The following is a 15,086-nucleotide window of genomic DNA, read 5'->3' as shown; positions in this document are numbered from 1 at the left end:
GACCCGACAGCCATATTCGTTAAATCCTCTTACCCTCCCATGCCAATTTTGGTGTACACCAAGTTAAGGAGGCGATCGTGACATCACCCAGACGTATGCGGATAGATAGATAGATAGATAGATAGATAGATAGATAGATAGATAGATAGATAGATAGATAGATAGATAGATAGATAGATAGATAGATAGATAGATAGATAGATAGATAGATAGATAGATAGATAGATAGATAGATAGATAGATAGATCGCAATATTTAATGATAACTGCGGAGTCGTCCTGCCGACATTATTTTCTAGTAGCGTAAGGTTCTGTCTTATTAAGTAAGCAGCGTGCTGTTTCTATGACAAGTTACTGCATGTGTAAACACCGAGGTAGCGATATGAAGCTACGATTTGCAGGGAGGTATTGTTAACAAAATGGGGGCAGAAATACCATGACGCCTAGTTACACGCGCGCTTTTGCGTTTATTAACGTTTAGTTCCATGTGCCATCTGCTGCGCCTCTTTGATATGCTACCTAGATCTTTCTCAAATGATGTAGTTCGGAATCGCTCGTTATATTCTTGTTAAATGGCACAGTCATCTCGGAACAAATCTGAAGTTTGACGAGGAATGTTAGGTAAGTCTTTAACATAAATGAAAAATCAAAGGAGAGCAAGGTCTAACATTGAGGTACACCGGAACCGACTGTAGACGTTCTTTATTGGCGGAAAGCCGCTGCTTTGTGGCTTTGCGCGTACAAAGAACGCGTGGATAAGACAGGCTTCCGAGCGGTATTGAGGGACACACGGCGTAGCGGCGAATCACTTTCTACTTAAGTGCCTTTTTCATCCGCTCTACACTGTGGGGGCGCGCACGTGGCCAACTAAAAATTAGGTACCGTTTCTCTGCTACATACTCCGGCTTTTTCCAAAAGCCAAGACAGGCATATCGAGGGCAGATATTTCTAATACATGAATTAGCAAAGGAATAACCTGGCAATATACACTATAATTCCTGCAGCTTCATGAGATTCGACTATGGCAGCGAATGAATAAGTATAAATGGTCGGGCAATTATACACAGAACGCAATAAATAATTCGAAGCCAGGCTAAAGCCAATATTAACATTTGCATAATTGGCATCAGGATGAAAATCACGCATTGTACTTCACCCTCCTTCAAATTGGCGCACCAAATTCATGAAGGTAATCAAGAACAAACGAACAGTTGCGTTGAATATTGCATAATAATGAACGAAAAGAAAGCGCAGAGTAGCAACGTGTCTTAGGTATCCTCAATACAAACATTGTTGAGGAAGAATCACCAAGTAATACAGGCATATTTGATTTAGTTGGATTTCAAATTGGTACTCAGAAATTCTTTGTCAGTACCTTTGATATGAACAGTTGGTATTCTGGGTCTTCCACACCGTTTGAGCTTTTCTGCTATGTTAAATAGGCGTTTACGCTTCACAGATAAAAACAGGATGTGTAAAATACTCAAGAAGGAAAGTAAATATTGCTCAGTCAAATGGAGTTTCAATGCTCCGAATTTTCATGCAGGTTCATAGAGCCATTTAAGCACCCTGACCTGCCTGAGAAGTACATCATCATGAAGGACTTCGCGCTCTTCGACCAGATGCACAAGGGGTTCACCTCGCAGGAGGAAGATGCCCACAAGTACATGTTTTCGAAGAACGGTATGTATCGGCGGTATCCGGCGGTCATTGAATTAAAAGAAGTCACAATGCACGTTGATCTGTCGGGGGCGGGAGTCTCAGCCACCAGTCTCGAAGACGCCACATGAAGTGGTAATATGCAACGAACTTTTTAAGCTCGTACGCTTTAATTTTAATGTTAAGATTTATTGTCGCAGTCGCCTAATTAGACACGAGAAGGGCACTCGCACTAGCGCGATTTGTTCTCTGAACGCATGATGTTATGTTCAACAATATTCAGCGAAAATACATGGCAAACCAAACCTGCCGTCATATGTCAAAAGAAGCGTCTCATGAATCGCGGCAGGTTTTTCGTTTACGGTAGTTAATAAGAAACAAAGAAAATAAACGGTTACTGGTGGTAATACTCGCGCCGCCAAAACTGCGTGATCAATACATTCGTCTGCGGGAGGCCTGATATCTTTTTTTTTACTTCCGTAATGAGGCTTATTCCAGCGGAAGAGCTACCGTTTGTAAAACACCGGACAAGACAGACTCAAAGCTTTCTTTCTCTCCTCTTCAGCCTTGAAATCGTCTTGGTCGACAAATCCAACAGATGATGACGGCATGCCTGAAATCGCCAGCCGAGAGTGAAAGGGAACAATTAGCAGCTTTTTGTATGCTTCCGCCACGTTGTGAGACTGAACGCCGCTCGCAACGGTTGTGTGACGCAAGGCATGAGCTTTGCTGCCGATCCTCACTGTCTTGCGCACACGGGCATGCCAACGGCAATTAAAATTTATATCTGTAGGTTTTGGAGCAGGCGAGTGTTACAGGAATTTTGCCAAGGGGATTTGTGCAGAAACACGGCTGCCTCTAACTTCGCAAGGCAAAACATACCCGATTACTGCCTCACTAAAGAGGTCAATATTAAATTGCATATATATGGGCGGCTGAGAGTGATAATTATCTTCTCACTTCTTGTTGCCCTAGCCAGAAAAACTTCTTTGCCACGGTGGTTATCGTGCATCTTTAAGCGCCTAAATTTAAGAGCCCTAAACTGAATTTTGATCGCCCCGTACATGCTCGAACGCTTAACGTGTAAGCCGTACATCTAAAAATATGAATGTGCAATAAACATATCTGCAACTACTAACCAATATACTTAAACATCAACAGCGTGTTTCCTTTATCAGAAAAACGTTTCAACGTGACTTTGCGTTCACGACATTTTACCACAAAACTCGCAATTGGGTGATTTGGCGACAAAACATCTTGAATGACCTTCAGGGGAAGTGCAGGTTTTTTGCTATATAAATTTTTGATATGAACTATACATATAGTGATGGCTCAAAGAGGCCTCTCAAAAGGTATATCCATTCAAGGGAAGGGTATCCAAGGTAAGATATAATTATTATTGTTGATAATTACATGTCAAACGTGGCAGCAGAAAGCACAGGACCGGGTTGATTGGCGGAACATGGGAGAGGCCTTTGCCCTGCAGTGGGCGTAGACAGGCTGATGATGATGACATGTCAAAACCAAATTCGTGGCTACTACATACGCTATGCTATTGGCTGGCCATTGCGATGATACCATACAAGAAACTTAAAAGGGTTCCGGTGCTATGTACTGCACGATATGTCATTTCTCTATCACTTATCCCTATCGTTTTCTATCGTAGGTTCCCTGACTGCAGCACTGAACTATTACCGCGCCTTCGTGAAGGACAAAGACCAACTGAGGAAACTGCCTTACCGCAAGATCAACGTCACCACAATTATCCTTTGGGCCGAGAAAGACGACTTTCTCACGAAGCCCATTGCAAAGTACAACCAGGAGTGGCTCAAAACTTCAAAGATAGTGTACTACACCAAGGCCGGGCATTGGGTGCTACGGCAGTGCCCCGATGAGGTGAACGAGCACATTAGTAACTTTGCAATGGACGAATGGCAGGATGTAGTGGTGGAGGAGAGGAGTCTAACGAGTGTAGGGAGGCGTCACAGGGCCCCGGAATCAAAGGACAACCCATGTTCCGTTTTTATGGAAGGGGTCAAGAAGCGAAGAAGGCCTTCGTTTGTCTTCCTCCCAGTGTTTGGATTCATTCCGGAATTTTCGTAGATACAAAGCATTTCCTAATAACCGCTTTCACTTGTTACATTTCTTTCATTTGCTGAAATAAATGAAGCCTTTTGGAATAAATTCATTTATTGGGGACGTTCTTCGCCGTACACTCCACTCACCAGGGAGGGCACCACTCAAGTAAACAGATACACGTAATAACAATCATGCAGTGAGAAAAAAATGGTCATTGTAAAACTACAAATGATAAGCGTTGCGATAGTAATCCAGGTAATCAATTTCTGACCAAAAAACGAACGTAGAAAAAGCAGCAATTCTTTAAAGAGCCCCTAAAGCACATCCGATAGTTTTTCAAACATCTCAGCAAACACGCGCATCGTATGCAGAATGCAGTCAAAATCAGCGATGCCACACGTGGTAACGCTACAAGCCACCATTTCCAAGAAACAATCACTTCTGCTCTCCCGGCCTCCCTAGTGACGTGTGTGACGTGAACATGTCGAATCTGTGATGCGGTATGCATGCGATGCTGCGATTAGTCGAACAAGAAGCTACGACTTCCCGTTAGTTTGCAAGCAGCTGTTGCGCTCCTTGCTGTTCTTCGTCGTCATGCCCGCGTGTGCGCGCTTGCGAATCGGCAACTGCGGCCCGTAACGCGACTGCCATATCGCTAGCGTACCAGCACAGTCACGCCTAGTGGTCTGATAAGCTGCGCGGACTTAATCCGACAGTGTTTTGCGATGGCTTTCAGGCACAAGTGTGCGGTGCTTGGCTGCAAAAGCGCCGACTCGAAAAAAAATTCACAGCATATCCACGGGTGAATCATGAAGAGCTTGGGCGAAGCTCCTGAAGCAATCATGGTTACACCGTGAAATATTCAGTGGTTTCGCCCAGCATTAATCAAAGCGATAGCCCAGTACATCATCAAAGACGTGACAAACACTGTATATATGTATACAAGAAAATTTTATTATTCGTAAGTGGTATCTAGACGTGGCTTCCGTTCCCCCTTCATTATAACGGCTTTATGGATGGATCGGTGATGGGTCGTAGTGGGATGTTTGCAAAGACGAAGTAGTGGGCAGTTTGCAAAGGTGGCTTCCGTTCCCCCTTCATTATAACGGCTTTATGGTCGGTGAAGTAATGGATCGGTGATGGATCTATTATACTGTTCGGGAGATACTGCCGGTTACGCCGGACAAGGTTAGACTAAGAGGTGCTTCGCTCCTAAAACGAAAAGGCGCGACACGTGTCACCTTACGGGTCCATCATGTTGGCGATCCTATGAAGGCGTGCGCGCTACACAGGGTGCGTACCGGCACGATTCGTAAGAGCACGCGCCGGCGCGGCAATAACAGCGGTTAGCCTAGGAGCGCGGAGTTCACGGAGTCGCGGCAACCGGAAGTACCCTCTGTTTTGAAGAGCCCATCAGCGATGATGGCATTCCCATGAGGTTGGGAGGAGCACTCGGTGAGGAGGGCAAAGCGGCTTTGGGAGAGGAGACCAGCCGACGAGCGGAAGGTAGCGAAGGAAAGAGTGAAACGAGCAATCGCAGCGTTTCGATCATCCGACGCGTGTAACGGCAGCGTTTAGAAAAAAATCTTACGGCTACGTGTTCGTTGTAGACTTGTGCACAACTGTCACACCACAACTAAACTTCGACCTCTGGGTGTCGGTTTAGGGGCCCTTTAAAGAATTATTGATGGTTTTTATTTTTATGAAACCTAGGTGGGCTGCTCCATATAGAAGTCGTTGTCTACACTTCTTGCAGAGCTGTGCATTTTATGAAGAAATGTTATTATGTGGTTTAGACTAGTATGTTCAAAAAGCGAATTTTATTGGGGTATTTTTTTTAGTGGGGGGTGGGGGGGTTGTAATACCAGGCAATCCACCATAATCGCCACAAAGAAGCCATACTGCTTTACTGTGCACTTCTTGGAATTTTTTTCCGCTGGTGACGTATCAAAAGGGAAATGGTGGTTTGATATTGCCCTTGAGTGTGCCGCGCTATTTACAAGCAATACTCGTGGGTCTCAGTGTACGACGCAGCGCGCGAAACAAGTGTTCTTGCGCAGGAGGAACAGCTCTCTGGAAGAGTGATGGCACGACACGGCGTTGGCACCATGAGGAAGGCGGGTAGTGGCGTACCGGCATCGCACCTCCATAGTAGTTGAGATGGAAATTACTGAAAGCGTGGCCTCTGCGAGCAGCTCCGACGGTGCGCTGCCGAGGCCAATCGCGGAGGTCACGCTGAAAGCGTTCTTCAATGCCGACAAAGAAGGGTCGCTTTAGCCAGGAGTGCCATATGAAGCACGCATATAACAAGGTTTCTCTTAGATAGTGCGTGTGCCGCATCATGTTTCACACGACGCGGTACACGCACCTCCCCTTAGAAGGTAAGCACAACGCTCTGCAACGCTGTGTTGCATTGTGCTGAGCCTATTAAACAGACCGTGGGGACGAGTGAACATCGCAAACTCCTTGAAGTCAAACGCAGTGAGCGTTGTTGTCGATTTTGTTAGACTTAAACGCGCACATCGAGCCTGCACTGTTGATATCAGGACAACACAGTGGGTGGCGACGTCATATAGACCTGCCCTGAAATGTCCCAGAAGTGCTGTAAAAATAAGTGAATAAAGAATTCCGGCAGATAAGTCGCGAATTCCTGCCCATGATGCGCGAGTTCGGAGGGCACTTCAGATATTTTCCATGCCAAGATTTCCGCTCAAAATAGTCATAATCAGCCTGACTGCACCCACTGAAGGGCAAAGGCCTCTCCCATGTTCCGCCAATCAACTCAGTCCGGTGCTTGCTGCGGCCACGTTGTACCCGCAAACTTCTTAATCTCATCTGCCCACCTCACATTCTGTCTCCCGCTCGCGCGATTGCCTTCTCTTGGAATCCAGTCTGTTACTCCTAATGACTAGCAGTTATCTTGCCTACGCGCTACATGCCCTGCCCATGCCCATTTCTTCTTCTTGATTTTGACTAAGATGTCCTTCACACCCATTTGTTCCCTGACTCTCCTTGCTCTCTTCTTGTCCTTTAAGGTTACACCTATCATTTTCCTTTCCATTTCTCGCCGCGTCGTCCTCATTTTAAGTTGAACCCTTTTGTAAGCCTCCAGGTTTCTGCTCCCCGGGTAAGTACCGGTAAGATGCAGCTGTTATATACCTTCCTCTTGAGGGATAGTGGTAGATTACCATTCATGATTTGAGAATGCCTGCCTAACGTGCTCCACGCCATTCTTATTATTCTAGTTACTTCAGTCTCACGGTTCATCTCCGCGATCACAACCTGTCCCAAGTACACGTATTCCTTTACCACTTCCAGTGCCTCGCTACCTATCGCAAAGCGTTGCTCTCTTCCGAGACTGTTGCACATTACTTTAGTTTTATGCATCTTAATTTTCGAACCTACCGTTCTGCTTTCCTTGTTCAATTCAGTCCAACTGGCATTTAAATAGATGTCCAAATGGCATCGTGGCAAATGTGGAAGTGGTTGGAAAGATACGATGCAGTGACCATATGATGGTAAGGTCTCAAGTTCGCCAAGACTTGAGGAAGGAACGGCAGAAACTGATACGCATGCTAGCTAATGAGTTAGCGCTGAGAGAGAAAGTACCGGAATTCAGGATCTCGCTCCAGAACAGATACTCGGTTCTCACCTAGGAAACCTACCTTAGCGTTGACGCAATGAATGATAATCTGACGAGTATCATTACAGAGTGCACAGTAGAGGTCGGAGGTACAGTCATTAGACAGGACACTGGCAAGCTCTCCCAGGAGACAAAAAGCTCATTAAGAAACGTCAAAGCATGAAAGCCTCAAACGCAACAGGCAAAATAGAGCTGGCAGACCTGTCGAAGTTAATCAATATATGTAAGGTAGCCGACATAGGAAGGTATTATGTGGAGAGATCTGAACATGCCCTAATGTACGGACGAAGCCTCAAAGCCATGAAGAGAAAACTGGGCACAGGCAAAAACCAGATGCATGCACCAAGGGTCAAGGAAGGCCACGTCACTACTAATATGGACAGGACAGTTAAATTAGCTGTACCGCAGCCGGGACAACCAGGACGATAGTGTAATAGGTAGTAGTAGCCCTGAGGAATCGAACATCTCACATATAACGACAGGGGAAGTAAAGAAGATCTCGGGGGGAACGCAAAGAGGAAAAGCCGCCGGTGATGATCAGGTAAAATCAGATCTGTTCAAAGACGGTGGACTGATTATGAAAAAAATCTGGCCACCCTGTATGCGAAGTGTCTCTTGATGGTGATGTTACCAGAATCTTGGAAGAAGCCTAACATCATTTTAATCCATAAGAAAGGGGGCGTCAAGGACTTGAAAAATTACAGGCTGATCAGATTACTGTCCGTTGTTTACAAGCTAATTACAAAGAAATAGCTAATAGAATAAGGACCACCTTACGATGAAATAAACCAAAGGACCAAGCAGGATTTCGTACCGGCTACTGTAAAATAGACCATATTCACCCTATCAGTCAGGTGAGAGAGAAATGCGTGGAATATGAACCCCTACGTATAGCCTTCATAGATTTAGAGAAAGCATTAGATTCGGTCGAGTCGCGATATCAGCAGTCATGCAGGCAATGCGGAAGCAGGGCCTCGAAGAACCATATATAAAAATACCATGAGGCGATGCGAAGCCGGAGCACTTGCACGATCGCGTTCTGTTGGCGTTCGTTGGGCATGCTACCGACCTCGCGTCGTGGAACGCGAAGAGGAACGCTACGCGCGTCGTGTCTTCCCTCTAGTCTGGCCGTTAATTCTCACAGGGCGAGCGGGAACGCGGTCGACAGGCGCGCAAGAGGGGGGGGGGGAGAGCGTAGGAGAGGAGAGAGAGGGGGAGGGGACACGCTGGCGCTCATCGCGGCGCTGCGCCCGAGAGGGGGGAGTGGGGGAGTCAAAAGGGTGTGTGCGGAGAGGAGGGGTGTGCAGAGAGTTTGCGCATGCGCAGTAAGCGTGGTCACGCCGCACACCACCACCACCACCGGATTGAACTCCGCCATAAGACGCTTCGCATCTTGGCTTTCATATATTGGACAGACCCATGCCTATAAACATGCTAGAGATCGCAAATGTAATTTTCACTACATGCAACAAAACGGAAAGTCGGGCTACTTAGTCTTAAATCATAATGTGTGGAATTGCACAGCGCGCAATGCAGGACGACACTTGAAGAAGCACATCAGCCAGCCTTCTATCACCTTAAGTGCTAAAGAAGTTCAATTCCTGAAAGCCACGCACAGACGGTAAACAGATTGAGGTTCTTCTTGTTTTTCCTTTCTTTTGCTAATCAATAATTTTTCTTGCGCATGTGTCGTGTGCAATAAACCTCAGTGGAGAGTCAGCGCTGTCCGTGTGTGCTTCTTCAAGTGTTTGGTCCCGTATTCCGCGCTGTGCAATTCCATACGCTATGTTTCACTACATGCGCTTATCTTTCAAACTTCAGGCTTCCGCTACTAAATAATGGCAGACAAGTTGGCGCAGACACCACGTGAGAGAATGAGAAAGTGGACAGTATATTTATTCAGTGCACTGAAAAGGAACGTTGGCGGTCAGTGCGGACACTAAAGAGCAAAACAATTTTTCTCGTAGAGGTAAATAGTCATCCTCTATACCAAAAACACCACGCTGGCTGCGAGGAGACGCCTAATAAAAGAGAAAACACGCAAAAGGAAAACGCGGGTGGCGACGGCACTTTGAAATTGCCTCACCATTTGTCGTGACGTCACATATTTTGACGGCCTTCTGGGGCCTACGTAGTGCCTAATTGGTGAAAATGAAGTACATTGTTCTGTGAGGTGGCCATAGACTTGACAGTCGTTCACGTGTGTGCTGCACTTTACGTGTGATGAAGATGTATCAATTCGCTCAGACTGCCATTTTATTGTGACACGCATGCATTTATAGCTTTACGATTTTCCTCTTCAAGTTATTCTCATCAAAGTCATCAATAAGATAAAACCCTTGGGCATGCTTACGGTATGACACATACCCTGCGCCTGTCGCATACAAAAATCCAAGGCGTCTAATTCGTCGTGTTAGCAGCTCTGGAATTACTGCTGCCTTGTACACATAAACGAGACCTTTGAGTATGTCTTCCCACACTGCGAGATCGAAGTATATGCGCTCAACTGATGTGTAGTGCTGGCGTTCACAATGATTAGTCCAAGTGACAAAGTCACACCATGGGTTTTTCGTCACACCTAGCTTTCCCTGGATCTGGTAGAAGTAGACATTATCACGTTTCAATGTCAATTCACCATCTAATAATTCAGAGCAGAATGTTCTGTCATGACAAGCATCGATTATTCTTTCACCGGCTTTTGACGCAGGGCAGTTCACTTCGAGGAGTCCAGTCTCGCTTCCTTCAATCACTAGAAGGTCAGGTGATGCCGCTACGGCGGAATATTGTTCGTGCACATGGGCACCTGTTTCGAGAACTTGAATTTCTTTTTGGTAAAGCTTCATCAAATGCACGTAAGCATATACTGCTTTCGCCTCATTTTGTGCCCCATACAACCTTGGGTCTCCCTGGCGCAGTACTTCCTTCCGGGGGTACAGAACGTCTTTCACAAGACCTTCAGGCTTCTGGCAGTGAAGAGCTCGACGAAAGTTTGACGCAGTCAGCCGGCCCGTTCTTTCAGTTCACCATGTGGGATTCTGGCTTTGTCCCAGTGTCTTGAGGTGCACTTCCTCCTTCTCAGCGGCTGTTAGGGGCACCAGGTTCCTGAAATACTCGTAGACAAACTGGAGGCATTTTGGTGAGTGGAGGTCTTCTGTGTCATTGATGGGGCTTGTGTTTATCAGTCTTGCTGCTTTTCCTGTCGCGTAACGGTTCCAGATGAGCTCAGGCGCGTGTGCGGCCATCTTTTCTCGAAATCTTTTGAGACACTGTGGTCCAACCTTCATGAAGCTTGGCTGAAGTTGGCGTTTGGGTTTCGCGTGCAGCGTTTTGTTAACGACGTGCTTCCTGAAGGATATCTCTGCCAGCGGTTTAGGAACCAGCATGGTTTTGGCCCGGAAATAAGTTGAATTATTTGTAAAAAGTTCCACAACTGCTCACATTGCATGGCTTCAGCTTGTAGCTGCTCTGACACATGATTGTATTATTATATTTCTTTTACATAAAAAAACACATTGCAAAGCAGTTACATAAGGTCATAAGTGTTTCAGCAAACCTGCAAAAACAAGTGCAGAAGGCACACCGATGTTTAATGTTTGTTCATGCATCCGCATTCACCCCATCACTTTTGTGGTGTTTGGTGACCTTTTACTTAATCAACGAAGCTGCGCTGTATTGTTGTAAACAAAGTCAGTGGCTCAGCTTGTGTTGGTGCCATCCATCTACATGGAGTGCTTGTGCAGGATGGCGTCTAGATGGTACGGATGGCAAACAGTAGAGCAGCAACATGCTGGCATTTCTGGCTCAGGCTACAGGATATGTAAAGAACAAGCAACAAATATTACTCTGATGCTTAGCTAATCCTATTGAGGTATTTATTCACAAATGGCACCGTTGACAACCAAGCTGCCTAAAGCAGTAGCTTTATCTCAGTAAATAGGTTAATATTTCATGTACCAGTAAGCGCTTTTAAATGCGAAGCATTTCTTAGCGAACTTCTGCGACTTTGAGCGTATCTATCTATCTATCTATCTATCTATCTATCTATCTATCTATCTATCTATCTATCTATCTATCTATCTATCTATCTATCTATCTATCTATCTATCTATCTATCTATCTATCTATCTATCTATCTATCTATCTATCTATCTATCTATCTATCTATCTATCTATCTAGCCGCCTACGACTTTGTGCTCTCCTGGTCGTTTCGTTAATCGGATGTATACCAAAATTGGTGTGTCATAACATGGCCTTATTACGAACATAAATGACAGGTCATATCATTAAAATCATGACACGCATGTCATGAACAGCATGATTTACATTCCACGGCCTTTGGGCTCCCTGGCCGTTCCGTTAATCGGATGTGTACCAAAATTGGTGTGTCATAACATGACCTTATCACGAACATAAATTACAGGTCATATCATGAAAATCGTGACACGCATGTCATGAACAGCATGATTTACATTCAACGGTCTTTGGGCTCTTGCGGCCGTTTCGTTAATTTCATATATACCCAAATTCGTACGGCGTTACAAGAGTTCATGACGAACATAATGACAGGTCCTAACATGCAAATCATGACGGGCATCATGTGCAGCATGATTTACATGATAAGGTGTCGGGGTGCTCGCGGCCGTTTAAATGAAGGGATACATACGAAAACTGGTATGACGAGACATTTCTGTATGACGAACATAACTGACACGTGGTAACATGAAAATCATGATATGCATGTCATGTATGACATGATTTACATGCCACGCTCATGGCACACTCGCGGCCGTTTCGCTAGATTGATATACACCAAAGTTGGTACTGTGCGATGTGACTTTATGAAGAACATGAATAACAGGTGGTAGCGTGAAAACCATGACATCCATGACATGTATGTCATGATTTACATGCCACGCTCATGGTGCATTCGCGTCCGTTTCGCTTGCGTGATATGCACCAAAATTGGTGTTACGCGACACGACAGTATGACGAACGTAAGTGCGACGTGGTAGCATGAAAATCATGACATGCAAGTCATGTACGACCTGATTTACATGCCACGCTCATGATGCGCTAGCGGCAGTTTGAGTAGATTGATATATGTTTGATATATGATATATATGAGTTTCAGTAGATTGATGCGTTTCATTGGCATGGTGTCCACTAGATTGTGCATGCATGCGTGCATGGCAAACATGTGATATATGGTGGACTAGATTCCATGGCATGAATGATTTCATTTGGCTCAAAGACAAACAAGGCGATGTATGCAGCTCTTTGCTGGCTGCTTCGCATTACATCGATTCCCACAGTGCGTGGGATCTGCCGAATTTTTTTTTGCACGGTAAATAGTGCCACACGATGCACTACTGATCGTGACTGAGCCTGCGTAAACGAGCCATTCACGACCTGATCAGACCCAATCACGATTGAAAGTGAACGTGCGAAACCAGCATTAGGTGTTTCCAGCTGCTAGCAGGCGGGATTATCCGTTCGTTACATTATACGACTTGTGCATGACTGCAACCCATTTCGTGAAGCAAAATATCCCGCAGCACTAAATCAGTTTTTTCAGGCGCTTAACGCTGCAAAATCGCACGCACCTTTGACATCCGCGGCCCACTGGAACTTTCGATCGTTTCTCCCTCTTGATTGTGATCGCGCACAAATCATATCTCGATGCTACCGTAACACGTGGACTGCACTCTGAAGCTTAGCGAGTTCAAACAGCTCAAAAGGGACATGCAACAGCAAAATGTCCGTGCAAAATCGTTCGTAGTGTCGCCGTCACCACTGTACGTCTGCTAGCGAAGATGTAATAAGTGAGCGTCATAGGTCGTAAAGGCAAACATACATACCCAGCAACGCAGTGGCAATGTGCCTGGACAACAGCTGTGATGCCATCGTGATGAAGCTCTGCAACTTGTTTGTAGTACCCCGCTTTCATGGAGCATAAACATGCGCTACGCAGCACGTCCAGGTCGAGGCCGGTAGGTTGGCGCTGTGTCGTACACTAAATGCGGCGGCCATACCGTTCCTCGTTCAACATCCAGCCTTTTAGTAGCTGGCGATGCCACTCGCCGAAATGTCTATCAAGTCGCTCGTCACCTGCGGCAAGAACGACAAATCGCTGATCCACTGACCCCCGGAGTCACGAAGCTTTTTCATGTGTTCCGCCGAAAGCATGATCCGAATGATACGCGGAAGCACGCGAAATGTTTACGGAAGTCGAGATGCTCTACCGCTTAGTGGCAAAAGTTTTCCGAAAGGCAGACTCGTGAGACACAGTGAGCTAAGCGAAGAGGATACAAGCCGCCGCCGCCGCGCCGACCACGAGAGAAAGAACCACTGCCCGATGGGCTCCCTAAGCCACCACGGCCACCAGTCGAGCTTTCGCCTCTCGCCACTAGATGCGCTCGTCCAACGTGAAAAAGGTCCCTTCCAGATGTTTGTGACAATAATGGAGCCGCCGACATAGTTCGGCATTGCCACATTTCCGCTCAAAATTTGACAAAGAACACAGTGCCCTGAACATGGCTTCCATTCATGCAACGAAGGCAGTGTGCAGCTCATCGTGGCCGGAATATTTCAGATGATGATGATGGTGGTGATGCTGCAAACTTTATTTGGGAAGCAAGCATTTTTCTACTGGGAACGCGAACATTATTAGAAAAAAAAAGATGGCTGATCCCTCTGTCATAGGAATCGGTATAACACGAAAGTGAAACGTCGTCACAGAAGGAGTTGATTGTTCATAGTGCATTGGTATATGAAAGCTCGTACAATGTCTAGTGTTGTTTGGCAGATATAGCACCGCTTTATGTGGACGCATTCGTGTTGACGCCTAGTGACACATCCGTACCGACCACTAGCGCCCATGATCATGATTTAACTATCGCGGTAGCTGAACTCTTAACATATACGTGAACACCGAATGTGGTGAATCCCGCGCAAATATGGCATCAACAAGCACATAATAACTATTGATACTCAATATGCACTCCTTCAAAGCCTTGTGAAACGCGTAGAGAAACGCTACGCGCGTCGTGTCTCCCCTCTAGCCTGGCCGTTAATTCTCACAGGGCGAGCGGGGAACGCGGTGTGACAGACAGACGAGCGTCGGAGAGCTATTTCTCGATATGAATGGATGCTATGAGCGAGGACCACCTCGCGGTGTGTTAAAACGTTGATGAAAATACACTCCTATTGGAAACGCGCCGAATAGGATGGTTGTAGCAACGGCGCGTTTCTTTTTGTCTTTTTTGGCGCCTGATGGCACACATCTCAACGCCCCGTTATAAAGAGAACGCTCATAGCATCCATCTATTCAATAGCACTGTGAAAGGAAAGTGTGGAAGATAAAAGGCGCGTTCATGTTGCCTCCGTTGTGTGTTTGGCGATAGCTCAGTGGGCTAAACGCCCGCCAGCCATCGTCGCGAACAGAGAGGTCGTGGGTTCGATTTCCATCATCGGAAATTTTTCTTAAAGTTTTTTATTCTTTGCCATCTGATGGCGTTTATTTTGCTGACGTATTTCCGTGACGGAAATGCGTCATGAAAGTCTTTGTGGACCCCGGCATAAAACACTTTCGTGTTAAAAAGACTGAATCCAATAAGTGCCAATTTTCACAATGTATGTCTCATTTTTATATTGAACTTATGAACATTGAGTACCTTGTAAGCATCATAACATTGTGCAGGCGTGC

The 15,086-nt window shown here is 45.9% G+C and overlaps 1 protein-coding gene across 1 annotated transcript in view; it reads left to right on the top strand.

The window, feature by feature from the left end:
* LOC119375141 (epoxide hydrolase 4-like) overlaps positions 1-10,373 on the top strand; it is a 46,305-nt gene extending 35,932 nt beyond the window's left edge. Inside the window, exons 10-12 of the mRNA XM_037645335.2 lie at positions 1,546-1,682; positions 3,325-3,629; positions 10,296-10,373. Of these exons, the coding sequence (XP_037501263.2) occupies positions 1,546-1,682; positions 3,325-3,629; positions 10,296-10,373 (520 nt within the window). The remainder of the gene's footprint in view (positions 1-1,545; positions 1,683-3,324; positions 3,630-10,295) is intronic.
* Positions 10,374-15,086: the final 4,713 nt, after the last annotated feature.

Source organism: Rhipicephalus sanguineus, chromosome 11 (genome assembly GCF_013339695.2).
Source record: "Rhipicephalus sanguineus isolate Rsan-2018 chromosome 11, BIME_Rsan_1.4, whole genome shotgun sequence".
Lineage (NCBI taxonomy): Eukaryota > Metazoa > Arthropoda > Arachnida > Ixodida > Ixodidae > Rhipicephalus > Rhipicephalus sanguineus.
This window is presented reverse-complemented; position numbering and strand designations above follow the sequence as displayed.